Raw genomic sequence first — 16,939 nt, 5'->3', positions numbered from 1 at the left:
ATAATTTCTATTTCCAATAAATGCTGCTCTTTTGAACTTTCCATTCATCAAGAATTCTGAAGAATTTATCACAGTTGTCACAAAAATATTAAGCAGTACAACTCTTTTCAACTTTGATAATAATAACAAACATTTCCTGAGCAGCAAATCAGTATATTAGAATGATGCTGAATATTAGAACGATTGGAGTAATGATGCAAAAAATTCAGCTTTGCCATCACATGAATAAATTGCACTTTAAAATATATTAAAACAGCGTACGTCACAATAAAAACAATAAATACCGTTTTGTGGCTCTTTAATGTGTGGTGACAGATGTCACGCCTCAGTTCAAGCGGCACATGAACCAATCATCTCTTCCTCTTTACTAGTTATAGCATGAAATAAACATGAATGAACATCAGACGGTATCGTTTCAACCGCAGAAAGATGTCAATACACAATATTTTTCAAGTCCACCGACATTAATCTACTCTCATGTCTGGTTTGTTTGTCAGACAAAATGTCAGATTCAGCATTATGATTAGTCAGATCGCCAGTCAATCAAACTCCCAGTGAAGGGTGAATTAAAATAATGTACAAGTCAGTGTACATTATTTTAATCATTACTGCAATCTAATTATACTGTAAAAAAAATCTGAATAAAATCAGTTCTGAATGTTGTTGTACATTCATAAATGAATAAACACTATTAATAATAATAATAAATAATACCAGTCAATCTTTGGTAACACTGTAGGAACATTCTTAAGACACAGTGCTAGACTAAATTGAAGGGAACAGGGATTAACCCCACAAATTCACTCCCTCATGTGGCACAGTGAATCTCCCTTACACATTTGTGTCTGTTTCATTCAAGATTATTAAATATTAAGATGCTGCGATGTACTGAATCGTGAAGTGTATCATATCATCAAGTAGTTGGCTATACCCAGTCCTAGAATTAAGAATATATGATGTGTAATTTAGGTCTCAGTGTTTTGTATCATGTGTGTGCTAAAGTATGTCACATATAACAGAATACACAGCATATGAACCTTATGAAGTCTGAAATGAAAGTTCACTACCGTGAAGGGCCTTCTGACACAAAAATGAACACATATATTTAAAATGAGTATGCAAATGTCTGCTATCAGACTCAAACACTCCCACATTTTCTTTCATGAGTCTCAGTTTGTGAATATGTATAAGGAAGCTTGATACATCCACCTAACAAACCGGCACACACACACACACACACACTTTGTATGGCAAGAGTGCAAGCTGAAGAACAAAAAGCATAGGTTCACAGAAATCTTTGTTGTGTGTGTTGATAATACACTAAAAATGTGTCATTTAGTGTATGTGTTGTTGACTCACCAGCTGCCACCGCCGAGCACATGACAAAGAACATGCCCACAGCGATTCTCTTTAGAGGGGAGGGCAGCAGGCCTTTGCGTTTGAGGATGGGGTCCACCACTTTATCCTTGAGGGGGATCAACATGAGGATCAGCACGGCATCAAACATGGTCAGCCAAGCTGCCGGGAAGCGGAAGGCATTCTGGGAACAACAGGGGAACATAATGACTCATGTTTACAAAACACTAGAGGATGAACAAACAGGAAGAAAGGTATGTGCAGGTCACTCATAATACTCAGGCGCTTCATTCTTCTCCATTTATCCTCCGTTGAGAAAGTAAGTACAAGTCTAAATGTGAATTCTGGGAGAGCATTTGCGAAAAAGAGAGATAGCAGGAAACTGAATCATTCCAGCAACCTTAGCGCCCTCATGTGGCCAATGCTGGTCAATGGCTGTAAAACTCCAGTAAGAAAGAGGGACAGGTCTCTTAATAGCCCATAAAATCATTAATCACTTCTTAAGTACTTTAATATCACATGGGGATTGAATAGCATGCGTCAGAGCACCTGTTTCATAAATGGCTCATTGCTCCACTCACATGCTGCTGATGTGTGATGGGAAAAAAAAGTACAAAACCTAAAAGAGGACTATTTGGAAATAATGACTGATTTGGGAATTTAGGATTGTTTTGACAAAGAAAAAAGCATTTGCATTAATAAGGAACTATTTTTTTGAGTAGGGTTTGCCTATGCAAAACTTACTGTCACTCAGGTGGTAGCCAAGAGGTTGCTAAGTGGTGTTCAGTTGCTTTAGGCACACTGCTATGTGGTTGCTAAAGGTGTCAACAGGGTATTGTGCCATTTATGTGAAATTCCAATTTAAAGGGAGTGAACATGTTCAGTTTGAAGGGCATAAGGGAATAAGGGAACATCAATACATGACTTCACAGGAAGTGGAGAGGGAAATTACCCAGCAGTCATTGCACATCAACCGAGTATTTAAAGAAGTTTGATTAAAATAAAGGCAGTGAAAGAGAGTTGAATTAGTCCCAGGTGTTGTTTGTATGTGGTTATTTGTGGGTATAAAGTGTGAGAGGCGGAACAGTTACAATGCAACATGCATCATGATTATGGTTAAACAAGATAAATGACACATCTAATATAACTAAATTACGTTTATTTCCATATTAAACATCAGAAGATTATCACTCAGTTAGGCTTTAAAATAAGACATTTATATTCATTAAATTAATAAATCAATCATATTTATATAAATACACATATGCATTCTACACGTTTATTAAATGAACATATTTACATTATTTACCGAAGCATATTATGCCATCACAGCTCAAACTCCTCTAATCTACACAACTGAAGTGTCATCTATGTTTGATGACTTTGTTGGGTGTTCCAAATGAACGCATTTTGTCAAGTGAAGTGAAATTCAACAGATATCCCATGTCCAGGGTGTAGAAAGCAATGAACACTGCATATGGACCTTATTGATCAGAACACAGCTTTCACTGTTGATATGGTGTTCTGGGTGGATGCCAGGGGGTTGCTATGAAGTTGCCAAAGCTTTCTGAGCGTTCTTGCTCACTGGCCCAAGTCAAAAAAGCCCACACCCAAGTTTCTATGATATTCTGGTCTCTAGAAATGAGTTCCTCTTAAAAAAGTATTTTTCTTTCTTGTACATTCGGTCTGATCGCTTACAAAGCCATACAATTTGAGGTATAATTCATTTCCAGGGTGCATATACAGCACGTAGCAGATGCGACACAAATGTGTGGTCAAATCCACCAATGAAGGAATGACCAATTTAAACTGATTATCAGTGTAGTTCACTTTGGCCGCTGCAGGAAACCATCTGTCATCATTTCCTGCACAGACAGGGTTTGATGATCTGAATGAGCAGATTTGGGCAGATCCAGCTTTATGCACGTAGCAAAAGTTAAAAACAGCCCAATCCATTCTTGTTTTGATCTGATTGGTTGTAATGAATTCAAACACCCTGTACAATATTTCGCCATCTGTACGCTTTAATTGATGTTAATCAAATAACGCCTGTGAAATGCAACACCTGAGGACTAGACGGCCGGAGCTCAAAGAGAGGTTTATTATGCATCCATGCCTGCAGGCGTGCATGGGCGTATCACACACACATTTACACCTCCAGTAGAGTATTAGTCGGTTAAGTGAAGCGCGTGTCTCAGTCAGCATGTTTGAATTTAATTCTACAGCTTCAGTCAGTCCCAAATCTACTGGTGCTTTTAACACTTTTAATTCTCCAGCTTACTCCCGCATTACATTTACATTTCTTTGACTAAGCACTGGTAATTTATACATGCCCCTCCGAGCGCTCTGTCTCCCCTTCATCATCGTGCACGTTTAAATACTTTTTTCTCCATTTGAAATTGCCCATTTGCATCATTCTATCATCATATCATTTTCACCCACATTACCACTGGTGTCTGTTTCTCTCTATGGATATCTCCTAATTAAGAGCTCACAGTTTGGCCTTATTAAGACTTCGCACTGGATTCCCTTTAGGCTGTGCGGTCCACCGAGACAAATCTACAGCAGCACATGTTCATTTAGAAGGGGAAACCCTTGTGAGTGTGAGAACAAGCGACAGATGGGGATTTGCACACTTGAGCATGCACTCCAGAGAAACACCATCATACCCAGGACAGAATGTCAAATGATTTCTATTGAATCAGGAACCTGGGGAAGGACCTTTTTGAGTCATCAATATTTTTGGTCCATTTTCCCAGAATATTTCAGAACAAAAATCTATTGCAGCCAAATATCTATGTGTGCTGATTGTTTTTTTTCTTTCTTAAACTGTTTGTGACCTTTAACTGACAGGAAGAACACTGTTTAAGTCATGTACATTACCTGGTGTCATGTTATAAAGCATAATCATTGTAAAATTGTGCATGAAAATACACTTACACGCATATGCTGAAGAAAGATGTGTAATTGCGTTTATAACTGTAATTGCGTTTGCCACAAATTAAGAATTAGTTTGCACAAGTTATTAATTTGTTCCCTCTTTTTAGTTAAACCGTGGCCTTGATTTAACTAAAACATTGTGGGAACAAATATTCTTATATGAATGGCCACAATATCTATTTTTTCTTCTGCATGTCATCATGTGCAGGGCTCAGTATGTTTCTAAGCAAATGTAGTTTCCGATTCACCTGGTGGATGATTAAAACAGCAAGGGAAAAAAACACTGTAAGACTTACAACAAAGACAGGACCAAATCTAAGGGTCACATCCCAGTAAACAATCACCTAGCAACACCTTAGCAACCACCCAGAACACAATATCAACCACATACTGTAAAATCATTCTAAAAGCGATTTTTAGCAGCTTAACATATAACAACATGACATATGTGTGTGTGTGTGTGTGTGTGTGTGTGTGTGAGCAAGTTATGCACAGGCAAGCAGCACTCATATTTTCTGAAAAAACAAGTGGTGTTGTATAGTTACAGAAAAACTTTGTCCAACAAGTTGAAATGTCTTTCACTTCTCTTCTTCAACCACTACACTTATCTTCCTTCTAAATCAGACTGAAAGAGGAATGCTTGTCCTCTGATTGATAATTCAGTGGCAAGAAAAAAGCTTGAAGATGCTGGACTGTTTATTCATTCATCACAGAAAAAGTTGTAGCCTGTCAAGACAAGCTTATTCACCCAATGAGAAGTAATCTTATAAAATTAAACAAGCTTTCACGTCATGTCATATTTTTAAATGTTAGCAGAAAATGACACAACCACTATGAAAGTACTCTGGAAAATTATATTTAAAGAGCATGAGGTGCTTTACAACTGTCTCTTCAATATGACCCTGCAGTCACACTCTCGAGCGATGTGTTATTTAACACAGCCAATAACGTCTTTTTCACTTCCCCATTGTCCTTTCGCACTTCCTCTGTCCTTACCATGTGACTTTTAATCTAATTCTGGAAAACTCCATTTCAGACAGCCATGAAATGGCATGTACACACACAAACGCACAAGTTGCTCATCCAGTTACATTTGTGTCTATGCATTTTCATGGTCATTGAGCAACATGTGACTGCATTGTCATTGCTGATCAGACAGCCTGCGAGTCGTGATTTTGGATTAGTCACTGTGAAACCGTTTTGAGGGGATTTAATTCAAGCCGAAGGTTCTGACACACTTACCTAGTAGAGCGTATACATGTACGCCCACACTCACACAAAAACAAATAAACAGCAAGTTCAGATGAGAAAGCGGGCGCTGGGTGCTAATCTGTGATTAGTGAGGGTCATGGTTTTGAAGTGAATACCCTGGTTTTCAAAGGATTTCTCTAGCTCATGCGTGCCAGAGTCTCCAGAGAGTATCCTAAACAGCCTCTACTCTACAGCCAGACAAACATCACAAGCACCTGGCATCACCACAGGCATCCTGTTTGCTCTCAAATTAACCCTGAGAATAAAAGTCATTTAAACATATCGTTTTTTACACTGTTGCATTTAGTGTTCACTTATAATATTACTCAAGGTTTCTTGAAAAAAAAAAAAAAATCTAAATGAAAGTCTCTTTTTGACCCTTACAGTTAATCAGACTGTTTATGGTTAAGAAAAAAGATAAATGAAAATCCATTTTACAAAGACATGTTTAATTTTTTAGGAACATGTATCATTAATGGAAACAACCGTGACATTGAAACGGTTGCTTCCTAATAGCACAGCAGAATGAGAATTATGGGAAAACTGATGAGGAAAGTGACCAGAGCACAGGCGCATTACCTTGAGCAAGGCACATATAAAGTTCTTCAAGGAAGCACCTGTCTGCTCAAGGGCTTTAAACCCACCCATCCCATAAAGGCTCCAAATGGCACAAACCCTTAATATGTCAAAGACAAAATCTCTGCTTATAACCATTCATCACTTGTATTTGACATGCCAACGACACCGTTCATCACCACCATGCCTCTCCTTCAGTATGAGACACCTTGAGACTTCAAGCTAATAAAACACCTATGCAATTTCCTATTCATCCTCTGTCACAACTACAGTAAATTACTGTAAGTTTAAAAATACATTCCCTGTATATTTCCCTATTTTTTAAGGACCTATAACTGACACAACAGATCTGAAAGGCGTAGTACTTGAGACACCCACTCATAAAAACCTTACCTGGAAATAGACAGTCCAGTACGGAATGAGTGCCAGGAAAACAGGAAGTATTTTAACCAACACTTTCACTTCCTCCACCTTCTCCTCTGAAAACCGCCCACCGTATGTCACCTTAGCACCATCTAATAGAGATGGCTTTGGCCTTGTGGGGGAAACAAAGATTTTAACAAGCATTCATTAAAACATCACTGAAATATCTGAGTACATCTGTGTTTGATAAATAAAGTAGAAAAGATAAAGAAAAGAGCAAGGATTTGACCAACTTAAAAAATAATAACGTCACGTATTTTCATGAAGCGCCTTTTCTTTGATTTAGAGAGAGGGCACGGCACTTGACAGTAACTTATGCCACAGAGACACGATGAATAGCACCGCAACATACGAAACAGACAGACAAGAGAGGTGGATGAAAGAGGAAGATGAGGGATAACATTACAGACTAATAGAGTCTGAATCTGGAGTGGAGGTTCCCATGAATGAACTGAGTAAATTTACAATCTAACACACTAAAACCATTTTACACAGTAGAGACTGTGTAAAGACTAATAGGCACATTTAGTTTTAAGTTTGAAAATACATGTTTATAATATAAAAAAAATTATACTTTCTGAATATGCAACAACTGAAAAATCCATCTTAGTTCAAACAGGGTCAAGGTTAATTTCATATAGACTTTCTTATTCAGTAAAGTAAATGTAGCCCTCACCTGAGCAGACTTGGTTCTTTTGGCCCTTGTCCACAGAGGGCCGAAGCCAGGATCCGGAACATGTCACTGAAGGCACTGCCGTCTGCAGGTTTGGTTATAAATACCGTTCTGCCCAGGGCAAAGATGATGAGGGACACCCCGAGGCAGACGGCAGGGATGATGTAGCCAATAAAGAAGCTAACGTTCTGCTGAATATAAGCAACTCCACCCAGCGAGAAGATAGCACCCAGATTAATGCACCAGTAGAACCAGTTAAAGAAACGCCGCGTTGCCTCCGGACCTCGATCCTTCACCTGTAGAGACATACAATACAAATACACATGTATGAACTTTATGATCATTCATTCATTTTTATTTACTTGTTTTATTAGTTTTAAGTGCATAGGAACAACTGACTGAAAATTCTCCTAATATTAATATTCAAATCACTTTTGAATCCATAATAACCAGTCCTATAACTGGTTCAGTATCGAACAAAAACATAACACATTAACATTCAATACCCACATTCTTCATTTAATTCAAGTACTGATTTGCAATTTACTAAACGCATTTACAAACTTGTGTGAAGTTTCTTCTCAAGTGCATGCACATGCTTTTCTAAAGAGATGTCTGCTCTCAAAAAGCTCAAAAAACATGCAGCTGTAGTCATACAATCAGAGATATAGATCCCCAACAGTTTTGGGAAAAGTGCCAATATATTGTCCCTTGTAAGCCAATATTCAGTTCATTGCCCCACTTCCTCAATGTTTAAATGAAATCTATGCCCCATAATGATACCCAGATGGTACATCCTGCAGTTAATTTCTTTATTGAATCTAAAAAACACATGACGATCATTTGACAAGGCAGCAAGCCGACAGACATCAACACTGGCCTAATCCAAGTAATCCACATTTAAAGACTTGTATTGCAAAATAAGCCTTGGGTTTTTATTTTCTTCCAAAAACTAGTCAAACAATCCAGTTTGACAGTAACTTATGCCACAGAGACACGATGAATAGCACCGCAACATACGAAACAGACAGACAAGAGAGGTGGATGAAAGAGGAAGATGAGGGATAACATTACAGACTAATAGAGTCATCTGAATCTGGAGTGGAGGTTCCCATGAATGAACTGAGTAAATTTACAATCTAACACACTAAAACCATTTTACACAGTAGAGACTGTGTAAAGACTAATAGGCACATTTAGTTTTAAGTTTGAAAATACATGTTTATAATATAAAAAAAATTTATACTTTCTGAATATGCAACAACTGAAAAATCCATCTTAGTTCAAACAGGGTCAAGGTTAATTTCATATAGACTTTCTTATTCAGTAAAGTAAATGTAGCCCTCACCTGAGCAGACTTGGTTCTTTTGGCCCGCGTCCACAGAGGGCCGAAGCCAGGATCCGGAACATGTCACTGAAGGCACTGCCGTCTGCAGGTTTGGTTATAAATACCGTTCTGCCCAGGGCAAAGATGATGAGGGACACCCCGAGGCAGACGGCAGGGATGATGTAGCCAATAAAGAAGCTAACGTTCTGCTGAATATAAGCAACTCCACCCAGCGAGAAGATAGCACCCAGATTAATGCACCAGTAGAACCAGTTAAAGAAACGCCGCGCTGCCTCCGGACCTCGATCCTTCACCTGTAAAGACATACAATACAAATACACATGTATGAACTTTATGATCATTCATTCATTTTTATTTACTTGTTTTAAGTGCATAGGAACAACTGACTGAAAATTCTCCTAATATTAATATTCAAATCACTTTTGAATCCATAATAACCAGTCCTATAACTGGTTCAGTATCGAACAAAAACATAACACATTAACATTCAATACCTACATTCTTCATTTAATTCAAGTACTGATTTGCAATTTACTAAACGCATTTACAAACTTGTGTGAAGTTTCTTCTCAAGTGCATGCACATGCTTTTCTAAAGAGATGTCTGCTCTCAAAAAGCTCAAAAAACATGCAGCTGTAGTCATACAATCAGAGATATAGATCCCCAACAGTTTTGGGAAAAGTGCCAATATATTGTCCCTTGTAAGCCAATATTCAGTTCATTGCCCCACTTCCTCAATGTTTAAATGAAATCTATGCCCCATAATGATACCCAGATGTACATCCTGCAGTTAATTTCTTTATTGAATCTAAAAAACACATGACGATCATTTGACAAGGCAGCAAGTCGACAGACATCAACACTGGCCTAATCCAAGTCATCCACATTTAAAGACTTGTATTGCAAAATAAGCCTTGGGTTTTTATTTTCTTCCAAAAACTAGTCAAACAATCCAGAAGACCAGGTAACCGGGGAAAAAATCTGTCAAGCATATAGATAAACCAACAAAGACAGATGTCAGTTTTACTTCCTAAGTTGTCGGTTTCATTTTGCGTGTTATGTGTAGTTCAAAAGGAGCACTGTTTCGAAGAGTCTTGCTCATCTTCATATGGAGTTTCTAATGAGTCATTTAGCAAATTATTTCCTTATAGTTCACTTATAACAGGGATATTCCCCACTGTACTGGGCTACTGTACAGTTTCATGTCACAGAGAGGTCATATAATCGGGTGAAAGTGGTAAATGAGTGCTAAAGCATGACATAAATGAAAGGATTCTTCTATGTGTTTGCACATTGTAAAAAATGTTTGGTTGTACTTGTTGTGAATCAATCTACATTACATCACTGAATTTCTTCAGCCTTTAATTCTCCTCAACAATACAACATATTAAGCTTGCAGATATCAATGTAGTTCTAACCAAATCTGAAAAACAGACCTTGGTAGTGACCATAGAAGCCACTTCAACAAAAAGCTTAAGACTTTCGATCTTGTGACACAAGTCATTTTGCAGCCCACAAGCCTAAATCAGACTCAAAGTACCTCAGAAATGTGTGGTATGTTCCTTGTCATTTAATAAGTGAAGTGAAAGTGCCCAGAGGTGTGTCTGAATTTAGGGAAGCCTGACAAAATGACTGTTGCCAAGGGAACCACACTAGCACTTTCTGAAACCTTATTTTCAACAAAAAAAACTCACATTATTGGACTTGTTAATTTAAAGCTCCCTTTTTTGACTATCAGATGAGTTGTGTCAGTGGGTTAAGAACAGGCTAAATCATAAAGTCCCAGCAACTGGCCCTCATGCTGAGTATATTTATGCACATACAGAATGCTTGCACTTTTATACATGACAACATTTAGTAAAATTAAACTTGAAAATGTATTTTATTTTATATTGAAAGTGAATGAGGAATAGGACTGTGAAGTGAATGTGAAATGGATCATAAAAGTGGTCCATATGACTTGTGAGCTATATTCTGTCTTATGAACCCTATCTCTCATTGGTGCATTCATGAGAGACACAGCAATGTCTGATTTGTGATCAAATATTTCATTTTACATCACTGCTTCGATCTTTTCACAATAAATTTACTGACGTCATTCACAGTAACAGTTTGAATGTTTACAAATCTTTTAGATCCATTCTCCATTTCAACTCATTGACAATATGTCAGCAGTTTATAGCACCCACTCGCAAGGAAGATTATCAGTAAGATATTAAATAAGTTTTGCAGCACAAAGCTATAATATGCACTCGGAAAGACTTGGAATATGGTGTATGATGACTTTTATGATATAGTACTTTTGCATCCTTTTTGAAGTTTAAAATGACCAGCACAGTACTCAAAACTTCTCCTTTTGTGTTCCTAAAACAAAAAAAGGGTGGAAAACATACCAGATCCCTAAAAACCAAAGAAAAACAAGTCACATTAAACTCTTTAAACTACAAAAGCAGTGACTCATCGTACCTACAGACAGGACCAGCCAGGGTTTACCTAAATCATCCGAAAGAACAAACACCAGCAAGCATGTCAAAGGTCTTAATATTATTTAGAGTTTCATGAAAGCAAGACATAGTAGAAAATATTGCTCTGAGAATCAATCCAAAGTTGTGCCCTCTGAGATTTGAACCTACTCAAAGTTTAGACAACTCTCTAGCTGTAGTGAGTGGTCAGCTGACCAAAATCCTAACCTAGAACAACAACAAAACCACTGTCATTATATTAAAAGCATGTGATACCAAAAAAACACACATGATGCAATAATGAGAATTCAGGAAATAAATCACGACAGAGTCTAATAAAATAATGTTTCATGTATTTCTTAAGCTTACTGACTTATTTGTATATTCTGAACCAGTCATAAGACAATATGAAAGGCGGCTGACATGCTGCCAGCAACTTCTATATTTTACTCAGTAAACAGGTTAACGTGCATAAACAAACATGAGTAAACATACCGTTCTTGAACACTTAGCACTGCTCCACATTTAGCTGTTCAGCCCGCGACGAGTTTATCAATGTCCTCGGAATACATGTTATTAAAAATATTAACTTAAAGTTCCTAAAGGTCTCACGGTATGAAGTTTAGCTGTGGGCTCCGCGGGTAAACAGCCAGTCACAATACTACCGCGTGACACCCGGTTCACTCACAAGCGTCAACGCGACGCTCATCAGATCTGCATGTCATCTGGATGCGCTTGTCCAGTGCCAGAGAGGGGCATCAGGTTAATCGGTTTGTATACAAAGCGTAGAGTTAAACTGGCAAGAAAGCCAAAGGCCGCTACTGATTGGATAAAGAGAGGAAAGAAAGGGTTTATTCTATTGGCTAGTCTTGAAGCCAATCAATTCAAGCTTCCTGAGTGATGCTTTGCCTGTCAGGTACATTTTAAATATGGCTAGGTTATGGTAATTCCACTGACCTATAATAGAGAATATATAGATCAGTGGTTATTCACACCCTTTTTACGATGTTATTTTTTTTTTCCTATTATGTTAAGAACTCATTTATTCAGGTATTCATATTTTCTACTATCCATAATTCAACCATGACACAAAATTTTAGCGTAGAATGAACCATGTGATTTGATAAACTAAACTAATTAACAATAATTAATTAACAAAAGTATACAGCCTAATTATTTTGACTAATACATATACGTGTGTGTGTGTGTATAATACCAATATTTATTATATTAATATACAGTATAAATGCTTGCACACTGTAAAATCAAATAGTTTACCTTATTTAGATTTAATTAGTTATCTTTACTTAGTTATTATACTTACTAGGTTTTATTAAGTTACACCTATTTCAAGGCGAATAAAACAATTTACTTACTGTTTTGAGTGACACTTACTTAAAATATTCAAGTAGCCACAAAGGAACCAATTACATTAATAAAGCAGTGAGAGGCAGCAGTGCACTAATATGTTGCTAATGTGCAACATAAAAACAGAAGAAGAAAAGAAAAAGAGTCTTAATAGACTTTTCACCAATTTCCTCAATGTCTGCACTAGTTATCTTTCACTAGTTGCATTCACTCATTTCCCAAAGTAATCTTGAATGTTGAATTTTCAATTCAACTGAAATATTTGAGAGAACATCACATAAGCTTACTTCATAAATTGATGTTGATTTTCCTAAAATGTTTTTTTTTACTCACCATTATAATGACTAGAGTATCATAATAGACTTTGTCTGTTACTATAATTTCCTTCCTGTTAATGCAGCAATACATCATGAAGTCAAGATTTATTTGATTTCAAGGGAAGAATAATAATACATAGGTTGCATTTAGAAGGTGACACATCTCTTAACTAAATCAAAATTTTCATAAATGCTTTGCAATGCTTTAAATTGGGTTAATCTAATCTTTAATTGTGTGTGATAATACGTGAAAGTCACACACAGACTTAAACATTCAGCACGTGAATCACAACAATGGTAACAATTCAATTTCATTTATTTTCATTAACTGTAACAATAACCATTTTATTTGCTCTTTTTGTTGTGCTACTACTGACACAAGACAGCAAATAAAATTGGCAAATAAAATCAACAACTGTAAAACAAAGCAACTGCATAATTTATTCATACCGCAAGGCACTCTGGGAGTCAGTGAGTAGCTATACTAAGTCAGGAGTAAACCTAAATGAAAGGATCAAGTACCCCCTACAGTTCGTTTTTAGTTACTAGAACTCTCGTGCAAGTAAACTATAACCAAGCACTTGTCAGTACAACATACTATTCCTATTTCACTTTACTTAGTTTTTTCAAGGCAATCGGTTTGCATGCTTTTTTTAAATAAGACCAACTAATTAGATTTTACAGTGCATGAAATTTTATTACATTGTGACACATAATTTTATTTGTATTTAGTAAAACATAAAAATATACATTAAGTAACTTGGTAAATTTATGCCATGTATGATAATATATTCCTTTTAAATATGACATAATACCATGCTGTAAAAACACTGATTATTTGATTGTGTGACTAAAAAAGTATTGTTGAATGGATATACATTTCCAGTCACTTATGACATTTAATTTGCAAGTGTACTCAAAACTTTCATCTTACTGTACTGAACTAAACTAATATTTTGTGTGCTGTTTTCACAATATGTTTATGCAGAACAATATTAGACATTCCCTGTTGACTGAGGCTATAGATTATGCTGGATTGGGTAATAATAGTGGATATCTTGGATGGCTTGAGGATTAGTAAATTAACAGCAAATTTTCATTTTTGAGTGAACTACTTTAAATTAGATTCATAATGAATTTATGTATTAACCATTTATAATAAATGTTTCGTTTATATTCACACTTTTGTGGATTTTTGTTTAAACATATACTGTATATATATATATATATATATATATATATATATATATTGTGCATACTTCTCTTAGAAAAAAATTTGTTGACATCTCTATATTATTTTTTCACATTCTGAAAAAATTCTGTATTCTGAAAAAAATATTGAATAGGGATGCACGATATTATCGGACTGATATCGGAATCGGCCGATAATGGCTTTAAATGTAAATATCGGCATTGGCCCGATATGAAAATTTATGCCGATATGTCTTGCCGATAAGAAGAATACTTTAACTCACATGTGCTCAGGGTGTGCTAGTGATTAGATCACGTCAACAGTGTGGCTCATTCTTGAAGCAAAGTTTTGTCTAAATGATGATTAGATTGACTCTTTTGGATCGCTGTAAACCATAATAGCACATGCAGCTGCAGCAGTGACAGCCTCCCCCAGGTCCTAACGCCTGTTCGGTAAGGAGTTTTAATCTGTAGGTGGCGCTGTTGGACTACTTCTAATTAAATTAAAAGTAAACTAGAGTGGTGGAACTATGATGCCACATTGTAGGCAAAAGCCCAGAAGCGAGTTAGCATTTTAGCACTTCAGGTTCCATCGTCCCAGAGTCAATGGGTTTTTTTAATGGGATTTTGGTTAAATCCCTTAAAATAAGGTCCGTGGTTCACACAAGCTCAAGATACTTTAGCGTTTTATTCTACGACATAAAACACACCAGTTACACCGGTGTATGATAGAGTAAACAGTAATAGCACGTGCAGCGGCAGCAATGGCAGCCTCTGTTAATGATTAGATTAATTGCTTTGGATCCCTGCATTTAAACTCAGAAAGCATGTACAGAATGATGCATTCGGTGTATGATAGAGTAAACAGTAATAGCACGTGCAGCGGCAGCAATGGCAGCCTCTGTTAATGATTAGATTAATTGCTTTGGATCCCTGCATTTAAACTCAGAAAGCATGTACAGAATGATGCATTAGGTGTATATAGAGTAAACAGTAATAGCACGTGCAGCGGCAGCAATGGCAGCATCCCCCGGGTCCTAATGCCCGTTCTGTAGAGAGTTTTAATTCTGTAGGAGGCGCTGTTGGCCTACTTCTAATTAAATTAAAAGTAAACTACAAATAACATTTAGACTGTGTTTCTGATTAAATAAAGCAGTAATTGATTGTACTGTCAAAAAACCTTCATTATTGTTTATTTAATTCTAACAAATAAGTTCTTGTTAAAAACTAACCAAAATTAAAAATATTTTGATTATAATTTCTGCAAAGGAGAGACTTGGTGTTGTTCCCAAACAAAAGGAAATATATCGGTATCGGCCAAAATGAGTTGAAAAATATCGGCATATTGGATATCGGCAAAATCCAATATCATTCATCATATATTCCAGCATAACAGATTGTCATCAACATTAATTATTCTCATGAATAGTGAACTTTTTAACTAAAAAAATAATTTGATAAAAAGTAAAAAGTGTTTGAGTGTCAGTCATGTAGACTGACAGATCACACGGATCTGCTAGAGCTGCTCGGGTTCATATAGCTGACAGATTTTTAAGGATCAAGAGGTGAATAAAACTTTCACAACTTTAGCCTTCTTTCCTCATTCAGAGACATTAAAATGTATGAAATTCATGAACTCAATTTCAAACAGTCTGTACTATAAGGAAGTGCCAGTGGGGTGGGAATCTTTAGACACCTCATGATCCGATCTGATTCCGATTCTGGGAGTCACGATCCTATTCCAGAACGACGAAAATAATCACAAATTGAACAAATTAATTAAAACAGTTGTATGTTAAGAATTTTACGGATCTCTTTTGAAATATAAGAAGTAATGTGGTTTGTCTTGTCCGTTTAATCCCTTAAATCATAACTGGCCGTGTTTACATTATTTCAGGGGCGTAGATTACGCGGGGGATACGGGGGACGTGTCCCCCCCACCCCCACTTTTAATAGCACGTAAATTCGTCCCCCACACTTTTTCGGGCAAGTGTGTTCGCATAGAGGTTTTCAAGAGCCGGTGTGAATAAATATAGATTTAAATTCAAAGAGACAGGTTAGTCTGTGCATGATCTGATGTTTTATTCGGACCCAGAATAAGGCGAGATGAACATCACGGAGCGCTAAACACTCTGTGCAGTGTGTGTTTCATTCATACTCGAAGCCGGAGGGCCTCTCGCGCAGAAAGTCGTATGAGGAAAGTCCTAATATGGACAAAAGTGTCCAGCTATTGCTGTATGAAAACAGTTGTTTTCAGAAAAACAGAAAGGTTTGGGATCATGAAGACTTTAAACATACGATTGCGACAATATTTATTTGTGTTTGTCAAGTCATCTCCAGGTAATAAATAAAGTATATGAACAATGCAGTGCTAACTGACATAGCATTTATTACAGTATTAAAACTATTCTGCCTTATTTTGTGATAAAAAAGTGTTTGTATTATATAAACAAATCATTATTACTGGTTATTGTCCAGCAGTTGTCTGATTTCTAAGCCAATTAAAATCTAGAAATTAGAGAAAAATTAAAGTTGACTATAAACCAGTCAAAGTTTTTGAACAGTAAGATTGTTCATGTTTTTAAAGAAGTGTCTTCTGTTCACCAAGCCTGCATTTATTTGATCCAAAGTACAGCAAAACAGTAACATTTAGAAATATTTTTACTAGGCTATTTCAAATAAATGTTTTCTAGTGATTGTAATTTATAGTGATTTCAAAGCTACATTTTTTTACATCATTACTCCAGTCACACGATCCTTCAGAAATCATTCTGATATTCTGATTTGCTGCTCAAAAAACATGAATAATAATAATAATTAAAAAAGGTTTCTTGAGCAGCAAATCAGCATATTAGACTGATTTCTGAAGGATCATGTGCCACTGAAGACTGGAGTAATTATGCTGAAAATACAGCTTTGATCACAGCAGTCATTTTTAAATATATTCAAATTGAAAGCAGTTATTTTAAATAGTAAAAATATTTCACAACATTACTGCTTTTGCTGTACATTGGATCAAATAAATGCAGGCTTG

The 16,939-nt window shown here is 36.3% G+C and overlaps 2 protein-coding genes across 2 annotated transcripts in view; one reads left to right on the top strand and one right to left on the bottom strand.

Moving 5' to 3' along the window:
* Positions 1-10,018, bottom strand: part of LOC107564463 (solute carrier family 15 member 4-like) — a 48,086-nt gene extending 38,068 nt beyond the window's left edge. Inside the window, exons 1-5 of the mRNA XM_016249551.1 lie at positions 10,004-10,018; positions 8,672-8,860; positions 7,223-7,515; positions 6,517-6,658; positions 1,360-1,540 (exon numbers count right to left, since the gene is read on the bottom strand). Coding sequence (XP_016105037.1) covers positions 1,360-1,540; positions 6,517-6,658; positions 7,223-7,515; positions 8,672-8,860; positions 10,004-10,018 — 820 coding nt within the window. The remainder of the gene's footprint in view (positions 1-1,359; positions 1,541-6,516; positions 6,659-7,222; positions 7,516-8,671; positions 8,861-10,003) is intronic.
* A 1,903-nt stretch (positions 10,019-11,921) lies between these two features.
* Positions 11,922-16,939, top strand: part of LOC107564462 (glycosyltransferase 1 domain-containing protein 1-like) — a 40,026-nt gene continuing 35,008 nt past the window's right edge. Inside the window, exon 1 of the mRNA XM_016249550.1 lies at positions 11,922-11,945. The gene's annotated coding sequence lies outside the window, so the exon portion shown is untranslated. The remainder of the gene's footprint in view (positions 11,946-16,939) is intronic.

The sequence above is a fragment of the Sinocyclocheilus grahami genome, unplaced genomic scaffold (assembly GCF_001515645.1).
Source record: "Sinocyclocheilus grahami isolate Dianchi unplaced genomic scaffold, SAMN03320097.WGS_v1.1 scaffold936.1, whole genome shotgun sequence".
NCBI classification, from domain to species: Eukaryota; Metazoa; Chordata; class Actinopteri; order Cypriniformes; family Cyprinidae; genus Sinocyclocheilus; species Sinocyclocheilus grahami.
The sequence above is the reverse complement of the archived record's forward strand: the minus strand, read 5'-3'. Positions and strand labels throughout refer to the sequence as shown.